The sequence below is a fragment of the Leptosomus discolor genome, chromosome 4, assembly GCF_034619465.1.
Source record: "Leptosomus discolor isolate bLepDis1 chromosome 4, bLepDis1.hap2, whole genome shotgun sequence".
Taxonomy (NCBI): Eukaryota; Metazoa; Chordata; class Aves; order Leptosomiformes; family Leptosomidae; genus Leptosomus; species Leptosomus discolor.
In genome coordinates, this window is record NC_141394.1 from 55,794,217 (window position 1) to 55,814,127 (window position 19,911).

At 38.0% G+C, this 19,911-nt stretch overlaps 1 protein-coding gene across 2 annotated transcripts; it reads left to right on the forward strand.

Moving 5' to 3' along the window:
• The first annotated feature begins 2,279 nt into the window (after positions 1 to 2,279).
• On the forward strand, positions 2,280 to 14,147 carry YIPF7 (Yip1 domain family member 7). Of its 2 annotated transcripts, none has more exons than XM_009957653.2 (5): positions 2,280 to 2,395; positions 3,463 to 3,629; positions 5,301 to 5,446; positions 9,729 to 9,910; positions 13,985 to 14,147. In XM_009957653.2, exons 1-5 carry the CDS (start codon positions 2,280 to 2,282, stop codon positions 14,145 to 14,147), a joined length of 774 nt encoding a protein of 257 aa, XP_009955955.2. The 2 variants fall into 2 exon arrangements, with proteins under 2 accessions (XP_009955955.2, XP_086320637.1); XM_086464511.1 differs by having other exon boundaries at positions 2,280 to 2,388; positions 3,474 to 3,629.
• The last annotated feature ends 5,764 nt before the right edge of the window (positions 14,148 to 19,911 follow it).

Consider the following 19,911-nt stretch of genomic DNA (forward strand, 5'->3'; position numbering starts at 1 on the left):
AGTAAGTAACCTTAACTCCAAATTCTTTTGGAAAAAAAAAGTAATTATCTTTTCTGGACTCTGTTATACAGATTGTAGCATACCTAGTTAAGTAATTATTTAATTCCTCATAGTGACAGCAAAGAACATTGAACTACTGGCTTAGAGGTACCAACTAAAGTTTTTTAAAACATATTCCATGTAAAATCTTTATTGAACAAATGCGTAGCTGGTGTGCAATTCCAAATAAAACCACAGTAAATAGCTTAGTACAGTTACTTTCTACTAATTCATATTTACAATGTAAAAATTATTTCTCTTCTAAATTTGGAAGTCTTGAACAATTGGTCAGTAGTTAAGAAAATAATATAACTTCTACTTTGAATGCTTTAGGTAAATGGAGGAATTTGGTTCCCACAGATTAGTCTTATTGTGGGATACAATTTAGAAATTTTAATATGCAGCATTTCAAGGTCCCTGATGAAATACTAATCTTTATAACTTTTACATTACAAAGAGATTTTCAAAGATCTTTTCCATAAGCAGTGTGTGCTTGATATAAACAGAGATACCTATGGCAGTAACTGTGAGAGGAAAAGCATATTTTTGCTAATGGTATTTGGAAAGTTGGGAAAGAGGGCAAAAGTGAAGAAAACAGCAAATGTTAGGAGTGATGAATATCTTACATGAAAATCTAAGTAAATTGGATATGGTTATGGTTATCAGGTTATATAACTTCTCTGTGCGTTTTAAGAGTTTAACCCCATAAATGCTAGGCAAGTGGTGAAATACATGCACACATCTGTGCATTTACAGGCAAATCCTGCTCAGAGTGTTCCCTCAGTCACTGAAGAACTTTAGCTGGGAGGAGAGAAGGCTCAGGGGGATCCCATCAATCAATGTAACCACCAGATGGGAGGGAGTAAAGATGACCAAGTCAGACTTTTAAAAACCTAACAGGACATGGCCCTGAGCAGCCTGCTGTGGAGTTGGATCAGGCAGTCCGCAGAGGTGCCCCCAGCCTCCACCCGCTGAGGGCTTCCTGAACCGATGCACTGTACTGAGCAGGTGTCACCTCTTTGCTGCCTCTGGCTCCGTAAAAAGGTAACACTGAGGTGAAGTAGGGTCAGGCCTTCATCTTGTGGGTACCCTTACTGAAAGCATGGAAGATAGACCTGCCAATTTTGAAGCTGTTTTGTGGACTTATAGTCAGCCATGCTAATAACATAAGAAGCACCCAGACCACGTCTAAGAATTAATAAAATATCTTTGCATTTTGAAACAGTCTATAATGCCAAAAGGTACATGATGTGTTACAGCACTTCATTTCTTATGTTGCTTATATATGATCCAGACAACCCGTCCTGCCTACGCACAGGATACATGAGATGGGCCCAATGTGTGGAAATTTCAAGTAGTTACAAAAACAGTTAGTCACAATGTAGAAGGGAAAACAGACAAGTTGTTCCTTTCTTAGTCTAATCAGTCCATAGCTACAGAGCTGAACTATGGGTCAACAGGAATGAAAGACACATTTTAACGCGTTTTCTTTACTATTTGGTAATTCAGTGAGCTGTCCTTTTCAAAGGCATGCAGCTAACCAGTGAGAATGTTTCTCTGGTACTCCTAATATACCAACTACAGTGTCCTTAATCAGAAATCACAAATTCTGATAATATATTTGTATTTTTCTGTTGTTTTATGATAGTCATATATAATATTGCAAAACATGAATAGCTGAAAAGAGCCTGACAGCAGGCTGCTCAGGGGCTTGTCCAGTCATGGTTTGAAAACTCTGGCTTTGTCATCTTTACTCCCTCTCATCAAATGGTTATATTCATTGATGGGATCCCCCTGAGCCCTCTGTCCTCCCAGCAAAATACCTCTTTAAAAACATTAATTTCTAAGCATTCAGATGTGGCCACAATTTTTTTTTTTTTTTTTTTTTTTTTTTTAAATAGGGAAATGAACTGTTTAAAACAATAGTTTACTTGATATATGTCTTCTTTGAAAATTACTCTAGGTTATTTTTGGTAACAGTAACAAGACAGGAAATCTTGTATACCACTTATAAATTGATATACAGTAATTAACAGTGAAAGAAGATTAATTACAGCAAAAGAAAGTAAAGAGTCCTTTTTTGTTACTTCTAAATTTCTATGAGTTTCTACAGAAAGACACTCCCGAGTTTGTGCGTTTAAAGTTTGCTATTTTAATTTAAGGTTAGGACAATTCAAAACAGATATTGGCTTGTTGCAAAGGCTATTTTATTGATATTTACAATCATTTTTCCAACCAGAATGTCAAATTTCGAGCAGTTTCACTTTGACTTTTACCACTCCAATTATACCATAGATGACCAGGAAGAAGGTTACAACAGTTATGGATCTAACGAAAACCTCTGTGGAAGTAGAAAGTAAGTATGCTACCAAAAAAAAAAAAAAAAAAAAACCCAAAACAAAACAAAGAGAGAAAAGGTGATATATCTCAAAGCTCAAATGAAATTAATGACAAAAACCAGCATGCAATTGCCAAAAAAGGACTGCATAATCAATACAGTGGAAGTTTTAGTGGAGAAATACAAGCCACAGCAGTATAAAGATAGGAAAAATCCTATTGTTTTTTTTTTCTTATTTTTTAAACTTATTGGTGACTTCTGATGATGGAAGAGGGACACTGAGGGAAAGAAGTTCTGAGAGTTTCCTGCTTGAGATTTCGACGCAACTGCAATAGGAAGCTGGGTGTTGCTGCAGCTTCGCTATTGAGCAGCTGATGAATCCGTCTGGTTTCGGGGCTTGCAGGACCAGGAAAGAGCTTCAGGAGTTCATCTAGACTTTTTCCAAGGCAGAATTACTTAAAATTGAACCTTTCTTTATAAAGGATTTGCTTTTGTGCTACTCTTATACATACAGATGTTACAAGTTGTTTACCTAATTGGAGTGACTGAGTATCATGTTATTAATGTGGCTTTTAGAGCACATATTGCTGGAAATGCTTTAAGCTCCTTCCCAGATTCAAGAAAAAAAAAAAAAAAATCTAAATATATGTCTCTTTCTAGCAGTATGGACTTATCTGAGGAATGTCACCAGGCCCTTTGGTGGAAAAGTTAGGAGTGCCTAAATTTGTGTGTGCCCTCAGAGATGCTAAATTCGCTTTCCCCTCACCCCCAGCCTAGGGGCCTGGGCTCTGCCATAGGCTGAGCTGAATGGGGGCAGAAATGGGTGTGATGGGCTGTAACATGCTGGCAGGTGCGCAAGGAGCCCTGCCTGGTTTCAGAGGGGTTTTCAGTGAAGGGAAGCAAAGCCATGGTCAGCAGCTCAGCATTCACTACACACAGTGGATGCTGTGCCCAGAAAATTTCCAGGTTCCCCAAATTGAAAATAGGTGAAAATTTAAACCGTGATAGATGGTGAGCACCTATAAGCTGTTGTGGAGTTGCTCATTGCAGTTACTTGTTTTGCTGTGATTTGCTTCTTGTCCTAGGAGCCTGACAGGAGAGCAACCTCCAGCCAGTGCTTTTGCCCCTTCAGAAATGCTTCTGTCCTCTCAGAGTTACATGGGTCAGATTTTGCAGCCAACATACAGTCCTGACGCTCTCTCTCATCTTAGTTATGCTGATGGATTTGATGAGGAACCTCCTTTACTAGAAGGTAAAAATAAAACCAGGGTCAATATATGTAGTTCCTGGAGTTGCCTATACTTTTCTTTGCCCGCTAGTGGCAGTCACTAGAGAAACTGTGGCAGAGCTGCCAAGCCTGGCTGTGTGAGCTTTACCCAACAGCCCCTGGCCCCCAAACCTACATTTTCTTACACGAATTCACCATGGATTCATTCAGCCTTATGGCATGTATAGCACATATTTTATTACCACTAGATGACAGCATAACAATAAGTTTTGCGTTCACATTTCCAAATATTTTTTTCCACTCTGTGTTTATCCTGCATAGAGATTGGAACATCTATAATTAATAAATACTGATAATAATCCTTTTTACATATCTTGTAATAAATTTAATAGTTGAAGATGCTAAATAGGTTGTTAGCAGGAAGGAAATTGAGAAAGCTGCTTTCAGCTTTGACTGGTTCATCATTTGACTACACGAACAATATTATTGTTTATGGTGATTGAACCGTCCTAACACTAGTGGCTGATTTTGCAGTTTACAAAATACTTGTGCTACATTAAAAAAAATCAGAGTATTTGTTTGTGGTTATTTCAGCCTAATGTAAAAAGGGTATATTCAGCCTGCTTTTACATGCTAGAAGGCAAGAGGAGTTTTTACTACTTAAAAGATACTACTACCACCTTAAAAACAGCAAGATCACTCTGATATAGATAACTTATAGATCTCTATCTCTCAGACCTCCAAGCATTTAACTCCACATGCAGCTCACCCTGTGAAAATGATGTTGAAATACAACTCCTTCAGAGATACTCCTGTCTGTGTGCCACATAAATCTGACCAAAGACACACATTTTAATAAAGAATAACTTTGTTTATATAATGTTTTAGCTCAGCTTGAGGTGATGGATTGGTGGAATAAGGTAAAGACTTTGCTTTCCAAACAGATCTAACGTTGACAATCAGTAATTCTGGCACTCAGTTCTGAATGTAACTTTTCCCTTACTGGAGCATCTTGGGGAAGAGGGTTGCTCTTGCATGCTGAAGTGCTTCTGCAGAAGTTACAAAAGAAAACTTTGCCCCAGCAAAGTTAACGGCAGAATTCCCATCGACTTTAATGGGGAAGAATTTTGTTCTGTTTCTAGGAGTCCTCAGTAATTACTTTTTAAATGAAAAAAAAAAACAAACTTATAAAGCACTGTACAGTATTACTAACTTGCCTTGAAGGGAAGAATGTCATTTTTAAGTGCCTCTGGCAGTTCAGACTTAAGACACATCTCTTGTCAGATTTGCCAGAATTGAAGCATATATCTCTGTCCTCGGTATTCTAGAGTATCTTGAATTCTGTGGTTGCTATTAATTAACACATTTTTCAAAATCTGAGTTACTGCGGCATTAGATATATGTGTTTTAAATACAGAAAAAACAAATATTAACTCAAAAATGCTGAGGGCATTTTTTTAGTTCGCTGCCTAAAATTGGAGTTAATAAATTAATATTCCCATTTAGAGTCAGAGCTGACTCTTAGATATGGCAGGGATATCACGTTCCTAGTACAGAATACATCATCCTACAATATTACCTTCATGAAAGCAATTAATCTGTTTTATTTTTTGAAGTCTTGTGGTATCCAGTGGGTTTCTGGAAAAGTGTTGTTTTCTTGTGAGCAGTTAACAATCCTGGAATTTCTCGTTGTAGAACTTGGGATCAATTTTGAGCATATATGGCAAAAAACATTAACGGTTCTAAATCCAATGAAGCCTGCAGATGGCAGCATTATGAATGAGACAGACCTCACCGGACCTATGATTTTCTGTTTGGCCCTTGGAGCAACATTGCTGCTGGTAGGCTGTGGTAGAAATCTTATGGGATTTCTTTCCTAACAAGCTAATACCTAGGTGATAATGCATGTGAAGTTACATAAGATGTAGTACTGGCATGAAATGAGTCATTTCCTGCTGTTTATTCTGAGATTATATATTAAAAATTCTCCTTGCTTTGAAAGTACCAGCATAAAGTTTAAATATAATGTAATTGTAATACATGTGAAGTGATGTATTACTTCCAGCAGAAAGAAAAGACCACACCATTTTTTGGGGTGGGATTTAATATGAACAAAGTACAGATCTGTGCAGTGTATATTCTGGAGAGGCTCTGAACACCCAAAGCATAGCAGTGTGCACTAGGTAAGGACCTAACAAGGAGGTTTTAAAGGAGGCAATAAAAAGGCATAGCAGACCAGCTCAGGTTTTTCTAACACTCTTGCAACTGTTTGGAAATTATCTTGTCTTAATGTTATTTTGGGGAGTGCAAAGATATTAAAAAAAAAAAAAAAATTATGTAACTAGAATAATTTGAAAAAGGAAATGGAAACAGCCTTTTCCTTCCCACCTCAAATTTGCAATGCCTTTCTATAAATTTTGCTAGTCCTTTCTTAGTTTATATTCTTTTTCTACATCATCTGCTAAACAAAATATGCTAGCCTGTGTTTAACCTCTTTCCTTATTATGAATATAGCTTTCCTACAGGAAGAAAGTTGAACAGGGATTGTACAGTTCTCCAAATTCATCTATTTATCACTGACAACAGGGGCTCTCCAGTGCTGCTGAAGTACACCTCTGATTGTTGGCAGCAATTTGTCAGACAGGGATAAGGTGGGAGCGTTCTGGGAAGGGCTTTACTGCTCTGTGACTGAGGTGAGAGAAATGGGGCTCTAATTCTCTATTTCCTCTGTGATAAATAGTGCTGAATCAGAAGACTCTTGCAAGTTTTTATTCAATTTGTGGTGTCAGTGCAGTACCTTAAATCTGCAAACTGCAATAGAAATAGCAAGTATTATTATTTATGTCCTTATAAAAGTAAAAATCTTCTAAAAGGGTAGAAAAGGCAGGAGGAAAGGGAATAAAAGCAAAAGAAGGTGGGAAGCTAGAGAAGACAGGCTGTTTTCCACCTAGAGAAATAAAATTATGAGGGGAATAAAAGAAGAAAGTGTTGAATTTATTATAATCAGAAAAATAGAAGGAAACCTAAAAGAAAGCAAGCATGGGAAAAAAAAAATTTGCTGTTGATGTTGCTCCCTGCATAGCCAACAATTATAAATAATATTAAACCAGTATTATTGAAATAAAGTACTTTAATTACCATATTTATTCTGGGATATTAAGAGTTTTAAGTGTCATTAGAAAACCAACTATTTTCAATGCTTCAGTTTTAGGCCAGTGGAACTCCTTTGATGCAACCTAGTGTTTTTGTGCCACAACTTCACAGCAATAAGTCTATGGGATTTCCACGGGCCATCTTATAAATTCAGGCTGCTCATTTTATCTCAGATGCATTTGAATACTAAAGTGGCTCTTCAGCTGTGTAAGCTATGATATCCTTCTGTACTTGAATAATTCTCTTCTAATAGAACCAGGAACATAATTTGGTTGAGAACTTGTTTCCAAAAATAATTTATAAATTTTATTTCGTTTCAGCTTTTTAACTATGGAAAAATATGCAAAGATATTCTTCAAAAGGTAGCAGTTCTTTCAGAGCATGGAGAAAAAGAGGAAAGGGTTGTTAGCCTGGCATCAGGACTTATCTTCTTCATGCTGGCGTAAAACAGGACAGCTCCATTGCAGATAGAGAAACAACAGCAGTGCGAAAGTTAGCAGAAGCCCGACTCTCAGCTGCTTTGCATTTTACATAATCATTTGTATGAAATCAGACTTCCCCATCCACTTAAACTAAGGATAGTAGTACCCACCCTAGGCAGATGCAAACAAGCGCACAAAGTCTGACTTTCTTCTAACCTTGTTCCTTCCGCAGGACAAATTTAGCTCTTTCCATTCATCAAAGCCTGCCAGACTAATCAAGCCTGATTCTGGTTTTGCTTACATCACTGTGAACTGGGAGTATTCCCGCATGTGTGAGTCAATATATTTACATATGTTAAGAAAGACGAATTGGAACCAACATATTCAGCTGCTTTTTTTTTTTTTTTTCTCTCTTGTTCCCCTGCACCACAAATCAAGCATTTCACCAAGTGGAGATTTCAGTAAGCTGCTAATGCTAGAGCTCCCTTCATCTCTGTCTACATAATTTCTTAGTCTTAAACTAATCTGCTAAATAGTGCTGTGTAGAATAATTAAATACACTGAAACAGTCTAAAATATGAGCCTGTAGTTGTTGTTACATCTGTTTAAACAGAGTTTTTCTTAGTTGGTCTGCAGTAAAGGCTGCCCCAAACCTTTGCAGTTGTTAAACTCACTACAAATCTTTGATGGCTGAAATTATAATTGATAATAAGCTAGTATTGCTGTCCCACATAATGTCTAGCTATCATTAATTTTATTTGGTGAAGCAATTTTTCATGACTATTTTATACCAGTAGTATGCAAATGCCAGCAAAGGACTCTGTACCTAAATAGGAAGATTTCAGGAACAGATTATTCCTTTATGGTGGAGCGCAGTGGCAGGGAAAAGGCCAACACTTTGGACATTGCGAGGATATATAGCAACCTGGCTGTACCAGGTTAGGCTCTCTCCACTGTGTTGCTTGATACCTGTCCAGCTCAAATACTGCTGGCATCCAGTGATCTGTTTCCACTCAAATGCATACAGGAAGAAGGGGCAGAGAAGGAAGGTCCTCAAAGTTGGTTTACCCCAGGTTTTATTAAAACATATGGGTAAGTAAAGTGGGAGGGCTTCTCAATCCTCCTTAACTATCATGGAAGAGATACTTGTAAATATTGCAAACCATGAAAAATGCTTCAATGATGTTTCTGTCTTATCCATCACAAAAGAGTCCAAACATAAACTACAAAATTATTAGAAGACTGAGACCTAGTTAGTTTTGATTCTCATGTGTTTTATCATATGCAATATATAATGTGTGTGTGTATGCACAAACACACCTGTGTATTAAATATGTATATACATATTGTTATATGTTAGGAAGGTGATGCATTGTGGCCCTTCATTTCAGAAGTTTATTTCATGGTCCTGAGTTAAGAATTGAGTCCCAGGTTTGAGCTTTCTCCTTCACAAATGCATGTTATCATTAGGATACAAAGTACCAAGACAAAGTAGGCAAAACCATCTTCATCCCAATCACTGTTTATTTCTGATGTATGAATGTTTATTTCTGATGTACAGATGTGAAAATGACAGTATTGCAGAGCTGACATTAAGTATTTCATTTGTTAGAAGCTTGAAGAGAGAGGAAAAATATTTAACAGTCTTTTGTGAGTGTTCATTTTGGGGAGTGAACAACACCCTCATGCCTGGAGGTGATAATTCAAAAAGATGGCAGGAGATGAAGAAATTGGTGGTGATGTGGCCACTGTTGCCTGTTGTACTAGCTTCGTGTGTAAATTAGAAAACATCAGGCTCCAGGCTGTCAGACTGGTACTTTTTGCAGACACTAAGCTCACACAAAGGAGTAAAACCTAGGAAAAATCCAACACCTGGGGTTTTTTTTTCATTCATTGGAACAAAAGAGAACACGAGCTGACAGTGCTCAGGTTTATATTGAAATAAACATGTTGTATTGATCTAACCACAGAGATGTGTCTTTCTCATGGTAGTCAAGAGGAAGAGTGAACACATTCATCCTGAAAACCAGCATACTTTCAGCAAAGTTTTACTAGTTTTTTTGCAGGCCTGCTTAAAGCTGGAGGTTTGGATGGGGAAGTCTGATTTCATACAAATGATGATGTAAAATCAAGCAAGTCAGTTCACCATTTTGCTTAGGACACTTTTCCACAGCCCCATATACACCTATAAATATATACACTGAAATGTGCTTTCCATAATTTCTTTGCAGTTGGTTACCAGTTAGACCTTCCCAAGTCTCCCCAACCAATTCCTGTCCTGTTCAGAGCCCAAGACTGAGAATCAGCCTTATTTATAACTTTAAGTCAGTGACAAGCATATTCTCACAATTGTACCTTGGAATTTTTTGATGCAAAAATCACCCAAAATTATTGACTGTGGTTTACAATTGAACTGATGTAGGCGAAGCAGAGAGAGAGTGTCAACAAGAAAAAGTAACAAACTTAGTGCTTGCCTTCTGTCTTCTCCCACCACTTTGCTATCACTTGCTCACTACTAATGCTTCATGCTTACTCGTGTTTATTCCAGGCAGGAAAAGTTCATTTTGGCTACGTGTATGGCATGAGCGCCATTGGGTGCCTTGCTATGCATACCCTGCTGAACTTGATGAGTGTCCCAGGAGTCTCACATGGCTGTGTTGCAAGTGTCTTGGGCTATTGCCTGCTGCCCATGGTGATCCTGTCCTCTTCTGCAGTCATCTTCTCGCTACAGTAAGTAGCTGTCTATGGCAACAGAAATCATATGGAGGACAGTAAGTCAGAACGCTGGTGTTATGCAGAACGTTTTGTAAATGGTTAGCAGTGAATTTTGGCTTCTGAAACTGTGAGGAAAACCACCATTTTGTTTGTGCATATAGGTGGAAATGGACAAAACTTGACTGTGTTTGAGTGAGGTGATACATATTCATCTTAATTTGAGTCCTTAACTCCACTATTTCCTGCTTGGACTGAGAGTGCCTTTGATTTTTGCAGCAGCCTTGGGTGTGATTTTTCTTTTGCAGAGTCAACAGTGGCCAAACTCAGGTGTCAATTTTAAAAGTGACTGCTAGACTTTGGTTTTATATAGCTGGCACTCCTGTTCCTTTTTTGTTCATAGTATCAGGCTCCCATCCTTACTCTTCCTTTCTTTTTGTAGATCAGCTTCTGTGTGACAGAATGAAATAACCAAGAAACCCTTAATGATATGGATTATTAGAACAAGTGTTTAAGATGTGGTAGAGTCATATACTCTGAGGTATAGTTGTGGTGTAATTGCAAACCTGAGAATAACTGAAAACTTTGGAAAACCAAATCTGTGGTGGCGTATGTATCTGTGCATGTGTGTGTGGGTGTTCAGCAATAAGCCTATGAACAGGAAATTTATGTGCAAGCCTCTCTTTCCCCCTCATTCGGTAAGCCTTTTGAGATACAAACTGTGTTTACCTCTCTGTTCACCTAAAGAAAAGTACAAGGAAGCTCTAGGTCTTTCCTGAAGGCCTTGAGCAGTACTTTTATCTGTCGTTAACACGTTATTAATAAGGGTTCCCCTCCTTAGTCTTTGTTGTTCACTCACATTTTTAACTCTCCAATCTGTTACTTATGGGACTTGGCAGCTGATGAATAAGACAGTGCCCCTCTTTGTTTTCTTTGGAAAAGCAGCAATTTTATGTATATATGTATTATTTTTTAAGGAAATTATATAGTGGGATGAAGATTTTGGCACAATCCTTGTTATGTGTTTCTGTGGAGCTATGATGGGTTAACCTGACCATATTCCATGTATTAAAGTGTTTCTGAGCTGTCCTTGATGAGATGAACAGTAGTGACACTGAGGAAGCCGTTTATTCTCTGTTCTCCTACTCTTCCCTTATTTTCTTGATTAACCTGTTTAATAATCCACCCTAATAAGAGGTGCAGATACATAATTGTAGGACAGACGAGGTGATCTCCAGACCAGCTGTTAAAACTGCACGGGGTACTGTTGTCTGTACAAGGAATCCCCAAGCATACACCGCACATTTGTAAAATGCTGTGAATTTACAGAAATTTTGAAAATCTATAAATACTATACTGCAATAGCCTTTACAAAATTAAACCATTATTTCTGAAATTAATAGATAATGTTCAGTGCCTGTCTACAGGATTCTGCAGTCCTTTCTTATCTGCTATGTGAAACTGCTTGAATGCAGCAAGTACCAAGGTTAACTACTATGAACATACTATTAAAACTAAGTGGCAACTTTTGAATCCAACATACATTTTATTATTTTTAATTTAAAAAGGCAAAGAAAAGACAGCAATACATTCATGATTTTTGTAAAATATCTGTAAAAATGTTAGCTCTTTACACTTTGAAATAGACAGAAATAACTTCAATGTTTGTTTTCACAGAAAATACAGGTGAGATAATGCATACATCTATTGCAAAGATACATACTAATCCAACAATTTTCATGATTAGCTATTTCACTGCAACTGAATAAAGCAAAATATGGAACATTTTGAGTGCTGAATAGTACTGAAGAGAAAACCAGTTATTTTATGCAAACTTGCATGGAAACAGATTTGTTTGTGCCCATCTATGCTGATATCATGTCTGAGTCCAAGTTTATTAGGCCATCTTTCTGGAAGAAGAATCAGCAGACTTTTTTCTTGGAAAATGCGACAACAATTCTTTAATATCAAGGTCCTGAACAGGAATTAACTAAATGGTGAAGGAAATTAGTGTAAGAGTGGAGGAAGAGATTCTTAGACCCAGTCGATGCAAAGGACCCTATTGGCATCTGCAGGTTGTGAGAGAGAGGTGTGGAGACAGTCCACTCATGTCTGTCCCCTCAACTCAATCTCATGCCAGCACACCCTGAGTCCTCTTGGTAACTGTGAGCATGATATCTGCCTTTTGCGCTTCTCTCATGCTTGAGGATTTGGCCCTCGTGGACATGCCAGATACAAGCTCTCTGCTAAAGCCAAACCATTCCATTTGGCAGTAACATGCTGTTAGATCGAGGACTGAATTTATAAGTGCACAGAGGTATCTCTTGGCTCCAGTATGATTTTATGTCACCATTCCATCCTGCTCACTAGCAGTCCTGGAAAAAACCATGAGAGGCCATTGGACTTCAGTGCAAGGCAGAGCAGTCACAGCTCCAAATTGTACTACCTTGTAGTAGCCCCCGAAAGAGTCATTAGACTAGCTGAAAATTGTCATCACACAGTATGTTCCTGTTGCATCCTATCCCTGTGCCAGCATGGGTATCAGCTCAAATTGCCATCCACACCAGTTCTGAATTTCTGGCTGACTGTTTAGGTGAGCATCTTATCATCACCACTTGGCACAGCAGCCAGGAACTTGGTTCACGGAGCCCAGTGCATTCCCTGTATAGGTTTAAAGAACACTTGAACTGAGGATGTTAAATCACATGGTCTTTAATGTTACATTTTTAACGGGTTGAAGTTGCAATGAGGTGCTGAGTCATCATAAAATCAATACTCTCCTTCCTCTCCCAAAGTCCAGAGAGCTGATCACACCACATACCTTATTGGCCTGGAGACTGGATTGCCAAGAAATTAACTCTTTTATGTGATAGGATTGCATTAAGTAAACTAAGTCAGTTAAATACGGAGAGCTTTACTCACCATGGTTTAATTGCAAAAATATTGTTAGTGGAGATTATTTCTAATAAATGGACCTAGGTAAGTATACGTAGTCTATTCTCACTTCTGGTTGTGTTTTGCTGACACTTGGGAAGAGTGGGGCACCAGGAAGTCCTTTAGCAGGTGGCAGAGGTTCATTCATTCTCAAAGTCCTTGAGACTGACACAGCAAAAGTGTGTAAGGCAGCCGATCTCATTATGTACTTCAGCAGCATATTACGCGTGTGATCTCATGCATTTTACAGAAGCAGGCTGCAAATACAGAGTGCAAATAAAGCACATATGAAACATTATTTATTGGCAAGATTTTGTTCCTACAGGGTTTAATAGTTAGCTCTCTGTAATCTGTAGGAATATTTCAATGGGCTTTTGACTGTAGTCCCATAATCATCAGTTCTACAGGCCACGCTGTGCTTGAGAGGTGGCAGAATGTGATTTCAGAAGGGCCAAGCTGTCACCAAGGGGCAGTGTGGAAAGCTGCTGTCCTTTCAGTGTGCAGAGAAGGATGCCAGGATGAGCAAAATATTTTTCCTCAGCAGTTCTTTTCCCATCCCTTACTTTCTACTCAGTGTGACCCTTTTTTAAAGGACCGGTTGAGCTTTCTCCTGGGAGGCAGTCACCACCTTTCTGCCTGGTCAGCTGAGGTGTGATTCTTTAAGAGCCTCATTGCCTCTCCTCAGGGTCAGAGGCACACTTAAAACCTGTGCCATATGTCACCAAAAAATGCAGCCCCTCCAGGTTGTCAGGCTGCCTGATGGAAGAGTAAGTCTGTAGTGTCATTTTAGATCCTAACAACTTCTACAAGGTGATCTTGGCTGCAATAGGACCTTTGCTGACTTTAAAATTAAACTTTAGCTGCTGCATCTGCTGGAGGCACAGATTTATTTGGAAGTGCATTGTCCTTTTTAGCAGTACTTTTGATGAAGCTGCTGCTTTTATCCATGCTGAAGAAATTACCTTTTTGTATCCCATAACTATTTTAATTTGTTTCTCAGGCTTGACTTTCATTGTTAGTCAGTCGTTGGTTCTTCCAGTGGCTGTTACCTTATCAATAACAAGCTGCTAGACACAAGCTCGAGTTTGATGAGATTTGATGTTACATTTACTAACAAGTGGACTCTGTCATGTTTCTTTTATTTTTTTTTTCTCGTAGGGGGATCCTGGGAACTTTGTTAGCTCTGTTTATTATCGGGTGGTGCAGTTTGTCAGCCTCCAAAATTTTTACCTCTGCGTTGGCTATGGAAGGACAGCAGCTTCTTATTGCGTATCCGTGTGCTCTACTTTATGGACTTTTTGCACTCCTAACAGTTTTCTGAGATGTATTTTCTGGTAGCCTTATTACAGTCTGGTTGTGGTTGCTTGATGCGCAAGGAGTTATTGACTTATTTTTAGATTGCTGAGCTGCATTAAGTTCCATTAACAAAATTAGATTATATGACTTACCTTTTATTTGCCTAATGGCTGATAATGAAATAAAAATTCAAGCTAACAGGTAGATGACTGTAATAATGTAATAAAGAAAAACATTTGTGTTCAGAAGGAGGTAAAAATGAAAAAATATGAAATAAACGATAATTTTAAAAAAATCCTGTTCTGAGTGTTTGATATATAATATATATACTAGAGAGTAACTGGAAAGCAATAATGTAAATATTTAATAGATCTAGTAAATCAAGTGAAAATACAGATTTATTTGTTACAAAAAAAAACCCAGCTTGCCATCTTATATGATTACTAATTAATATCCAGAATTTATGTGTGTGGGTTTGGGTTTTTTTTAACAGAAGAATAAGTTTGTGATGTTGAAGAATTGTCCAAGAACAGGTTTCTACAGCTGAGAGAGGAAACGAGGAAAGTCATCTCGGTTTTGCTTTTTTTAAGAGGCGTTGCTGTCCAAAACACTATTGTACTGTTTGTAATGTACGGTAATGTTATATTTTAAAATTGCCACTAAACCACTGCCTGCTGTCACTGCAGAAAAGCACCACACAAAGCAAAGGCAACTACTAAAAACGTCTCTTGAAAGGCAGAACTGTATTTGAACAAGCAAAATACAAATCTCCACAATTTTATCTGCCCCCAAAAAATCTATTTGCTGCTTTTAGTTTTACAGGAACCTAACATTTTTGTAATAACAATGAAGCACAGAATGCACAAGATGATGTTTCAAAATATAATATTAGTAGTATTAAGCCATCAAGAGGGAATGGAAATGTGTGTGCAGTCATAACAAGAGCAAAATCCAGTAAGTAGTGGTAGAGAAAATGAACGTAGCTGTAGAAAGGGCTAAGGAAAGAAATAGATGAAATAAAGGGAAATGTGAAGGAAATAAATGGCAGCAGATTATTTCATCAGTGTTTTAAACTGTCTTTCTTCTTGATGAGTATTTTTATGATCTTGATTATCCACCAATATTTTCATTATTTTGAACTCTTTGGTGAAATGCCTAGAAAATATTTCTGTCTCTAGACAGAACCAATGGTTCTGTGAGAGAGGGTCCTGATACTGTAAGCAGTTATGCAGAAGCTTAGTATGGCAAAACTGCTCAAGAATATATAAAATGAATTGTGCTCTAATCCTTTTCAGATCAGAGATAAATTAGATAATCAGTTTGTCCTCAAGCTAGTGATTCTGTATCTGAATTGAAAGAGCCTTTGGCAAAAATATTTTCCATTGCTGGCATATTTGGTTTTTTAAGAACTCTTGTGCAAACCATTCTGGAATTCATTTTACTGAACTCCAGTAGAACTAGTTCAGACAGGGGGTCCTGAGAAGTAAACAAAAGGTAATATGTACTTCGCCAATTCCTTAAAAAAACACAACTCATTTATGGAAGAAAACTTGCTGCGTTTATTCATTTCTTTGTTGCAAGCCTATGGACACAGGAACAAGAGGGGAAAGTGGGAGGTATGACCCTGGAGCAAATTGAGGATACAGCTAGGCAGGATCTCGTTGCACATAAGTGGGAAGCATGTGCATTTGTAAGATCAGCATTTGTGAGCATGACAGATTTGGCCGTGCTGTATCAGAGAGTAAATTTTCCACTAATGAGGCACAGATAAACCTGTCAAGTGACTCCAGGGTGTGGTTATAAAATTGGGCAGTTTGATTTACCATGTATTAATGGCATTCTCATGTATGAATGGGGGAAGATTCATATGGTTGCACTTCTGAAGTTCAGAAAAGAAGGTTTAAAAACACTTAGATCCATTTTTGGCCTATACTTCCTATTATCATTCATACTGACTAAAACAAATATAAAATGGCTCCATTCCGCAGCACTTTATATTCATTTTCATCCTGATCTGCATGATATGAATGGCAGGGAAACCAGTGAATCAAGCCATCAATTTCTCTTTTGATGTCATAGATGAGTCAAATTACTTACGGATAAAATTAACACCTTGAAATTTTGCCGCAACATATACAAAGCAAATGCTAGTCTAATTATAGTTTTATGTTTATTCTCTCTGAATTTACAACTTTTCTTCACTGAGATGCAGCTTCATCATTTTGAATGCTAACTTCTTAATTTCAATAACTTCCCTTGCTTTACTGTTTAGCCACGCTGATTTCCTTTTACCTGTTCCCAAGGGATTTCCAGCAAGCGGTATGCACTGATGTTGTGCTCCCGCTGTGGTGCCCTTCCGGGGTCTCTGTGCTGCCTGTGAGGATTTAAAGCTCTTAGCCATCCTTCTTCAACTTCTTTTAAACAAATTTCTGCATTTTTACATAGCTTTCATTTCTGTAGGTTGGCACGGCCATGGTGCTTTCGTCCCTGTTATTCCTGTATGCTTCCTGAATCTAAAAATATTATGTTCACCATTATAAGCAGTCACTACCTAAAAAAAAAAAAAAAAAAAAAAAAAAAAAGTTATTTTGGTCTGGGATTGGTTCAAAGCATGAATATTTGGTAATATACTCGTTCTACCTCTCTGGACAGGACTTCCCAACACCACCTAGCTTTCCTGTCTTTTCTCTTGTCTGAGTCATTGTATTTCACTCCCTCACATCATTCCATGAAAGTTTAAATACAAGCCTGGCAAGCTATTACTTTCAATTTGCTAAAGAGCAGGTTATAAAATAGTAATGGGTCACAGACTGTTTTTTAATTTATGTTTCCCACCCCAAAGAGTTAAAAAAATCACAAGACTTAAACATAAGCTTCAGAGCAAAAGGGCAGGGAAAAAATTACGGTTTTGAAGGGTGAAAGTTCTAATCTGTTTTCTTGATTTTCATAGCATGCACATGAAAGTGCAATTCTGAATGTGCGTTCACACACAAAAATGGGTACTTATTTAGTTCCTTTGTGTTATTTCAGAAGGTAACACCAGTGTTGGACACAGGCAGTATAGGAGTGGTATAGGAGACTACGTGCTTTCCACTGCGCTTCTTGTGTGCCAGCCGTACTCAAGGTCACCCTTGGAAACCAGCTTGCAGCATTCTTCTGTAGGCTAAACATTTTGCTGTTCTGTTGCAACAAAAATGCAGGATAGTATGAAAGTAAACATATTCTGAGTGAAAGGAGACTATAGTGTGGGTCAGAGTACACAGTGACAATAAAATGGTTATCTGAACAGCAGCTGCTGACAAAACGTCAGGTTGCATCCAGAGACCTGCTCTCCTTAGCCAGCCAAGGGCCACTTTTGTAGTACCAAGGTTCTACTATTTATCAAAAATCTTCTTGTCACATCTTTAAAAGGTTGTTATACAGGCCTTGAATAGTTTAACTGTTGGTAAACTGAATTGAGGATTGAAAGCTGCTGACACGTTGAATGGGATGCATGCTGTGCTTCCCGGTGAAATAGATCCATTAGCAAAGGGTAATATTTTTCCTTTTTTTAGCATGGAAGCCACAGAAAGCTTATATACAATGAAACTGGTTTCAATCCTGCATTGGTTTATGTCATTTGAGAATAAGACATGACAGCTCTCAGCTCTGTCTTGTCTTAGGCCTCTCTTGCCACCACGCTTATTTCAGCTCCTTGCTAAACAGCCACCTTCACATGTTGGCATTTTCTGTCCACTGAACGTCTTAAGTGACTTTTGCAGTAATGTTGAATTACTGGCCCTTATTCATATCAATAATTGGTATAAGTCAAGCAAGAATTTAATAAATTGTGTCTGTTTTAAATTTCCTTTGCCTCCTGTATTGTCAGAAGCATATTTAGTGGTCAGGGTGTTGTGGTTTGTTTCATGCCTGGTAGCCAAAAATATACATATATATGATATACATATGTAAAAATAAAAATATACAAATATACAATAGGTCGCAAGACACTGAAGCTGCAACAAGTTATGGACACTACATCGCCACTTTTTGAGGGCATAACATTAGCAATGTGGTGACCCAGCCTTGTGGAGAACCACTGCAAAGCTCACAGTGACATGATGCGTTTGGTGGTTTATTATTTTCTGACAGATAATAAAAGGCTGCTGGATCAGCAACTAATGGGTTACTGCAGCATAATGGCTACACAAATAAACTGGATAATTGATGTCAACCTGCCTAGATCATTGTAATATGAAATTGATCTCTGCCTGTGTTGGCATTACTAATGGATATGTTCCTTTTCAAAATCTGCTCTCCATCAAAGTTTGCCCTTCACTGATTCCATGTTCATTTAGCCCCTTGCATGTTTAGTCTAAGTAAACTGCAACAGCACCGTTAGAAGTACAGATTTTGTAGCTGTAGGCCATAACTTTTCTGCTTAAAAAATCTTGGCTCCTCAATGTTCCTGATGGTGCATTCTTAGGACAGGTCAAAGCATGAACAAGGACTGTGTTTTAGTTGTGTTTGCCAAGTGATTTTGAAAGAATGACATCTGTGACAATGACAATATGTTTGCTGTGATTTACCAAGCACATTTATTAGACTTATGGTCTCATCATTAGCTTAAAAATGCCCAGTGACCTTGGTGCTGCATCACTGAACTAGATGAACAATGCAATTCACAGTGATCTGCATACAGTTGCATAATAAAGACCTTGGCCAACACACACCCTCTGCTATGGTAGCATTTTAGTTAGAATTGCAAAAAAAAAAAAGAATCATTACCCTTCTTTTGCCATGATATTGAGCGTAGTGGTAATGAGTGAAAAGAGGTCACAGAAACACCAAACACTCATAGCTGTAAACATAAAGACCACATGGGAAGCCACTGCTTTGCGGAGAACAAGGGGTAGACTTTCAAACGCACAAAGGTCAGTCCTATCAAAAGTCACTGAGATCTGAGCTCAAGTGTGTACTTTGGTGATTTTCCTGACAGCCTTTTGACAAGCACTCCTGAGCAATCAAAGTGCAATGAGCCACCAGGCTACCACAGACAGTTTCCCAGGAGACTGATGACCCACATACAATTCTGGGCAGAGACAACTGTAGCAATCAAGCATAAGAAGCTATCCCAATGTGTGGTTGCAAAATGTGGTTCCTGGCTACAACATTATCCTTTGGTTTTTTACAGTTTATTTAACCCTCATCCCTGGATGCTGACTGACCACAACTTATCTAACTCAAGCACTAGCTGCTTCTTATCTCAGCTCTAAATGTATGATACTGGAGTTTAGCTGGGCTCTGGCTTTTCTCGTCAGCTTGATAGATTGTTGGCTGCTCTTGGTTCCGACCCTTAACCCCTCTCCTGATTATGCTTCTTAGCCAAAATTTCTTCTTGTTTCTTATTTTTGGTTTGCTGGTTTCTGGTTCCAAGTTTGTAGTTTTAGTTATAATCTTAATCATTTAACAGTCTGCATCCTTGTTGTATTTCTTCGATACTTTACCTACTTTTTAGAAAATAAAGCACACAGAGGAAAAAGGAATGCTAGTGAACAATATGAAAATATATCTGAAATAAAATAATATGAGCACTTGTCTATCATTAGTCCTTTTGGTCTACAGCTGACTGTGAAATTAACATGCAGTTAGGATTATATGCCATCCGAACAGTAGTGTTGAAAGAGAAACCTCTAATAAGTTTTACGAGTAAAAGTAGTATTTTTAATGCGAACACCTTGTTGAAACCCCAAATAGGATCAGGGCCTTAGGACTGACACAACTGCATATCTCAGTGAAAATCTCTGGAA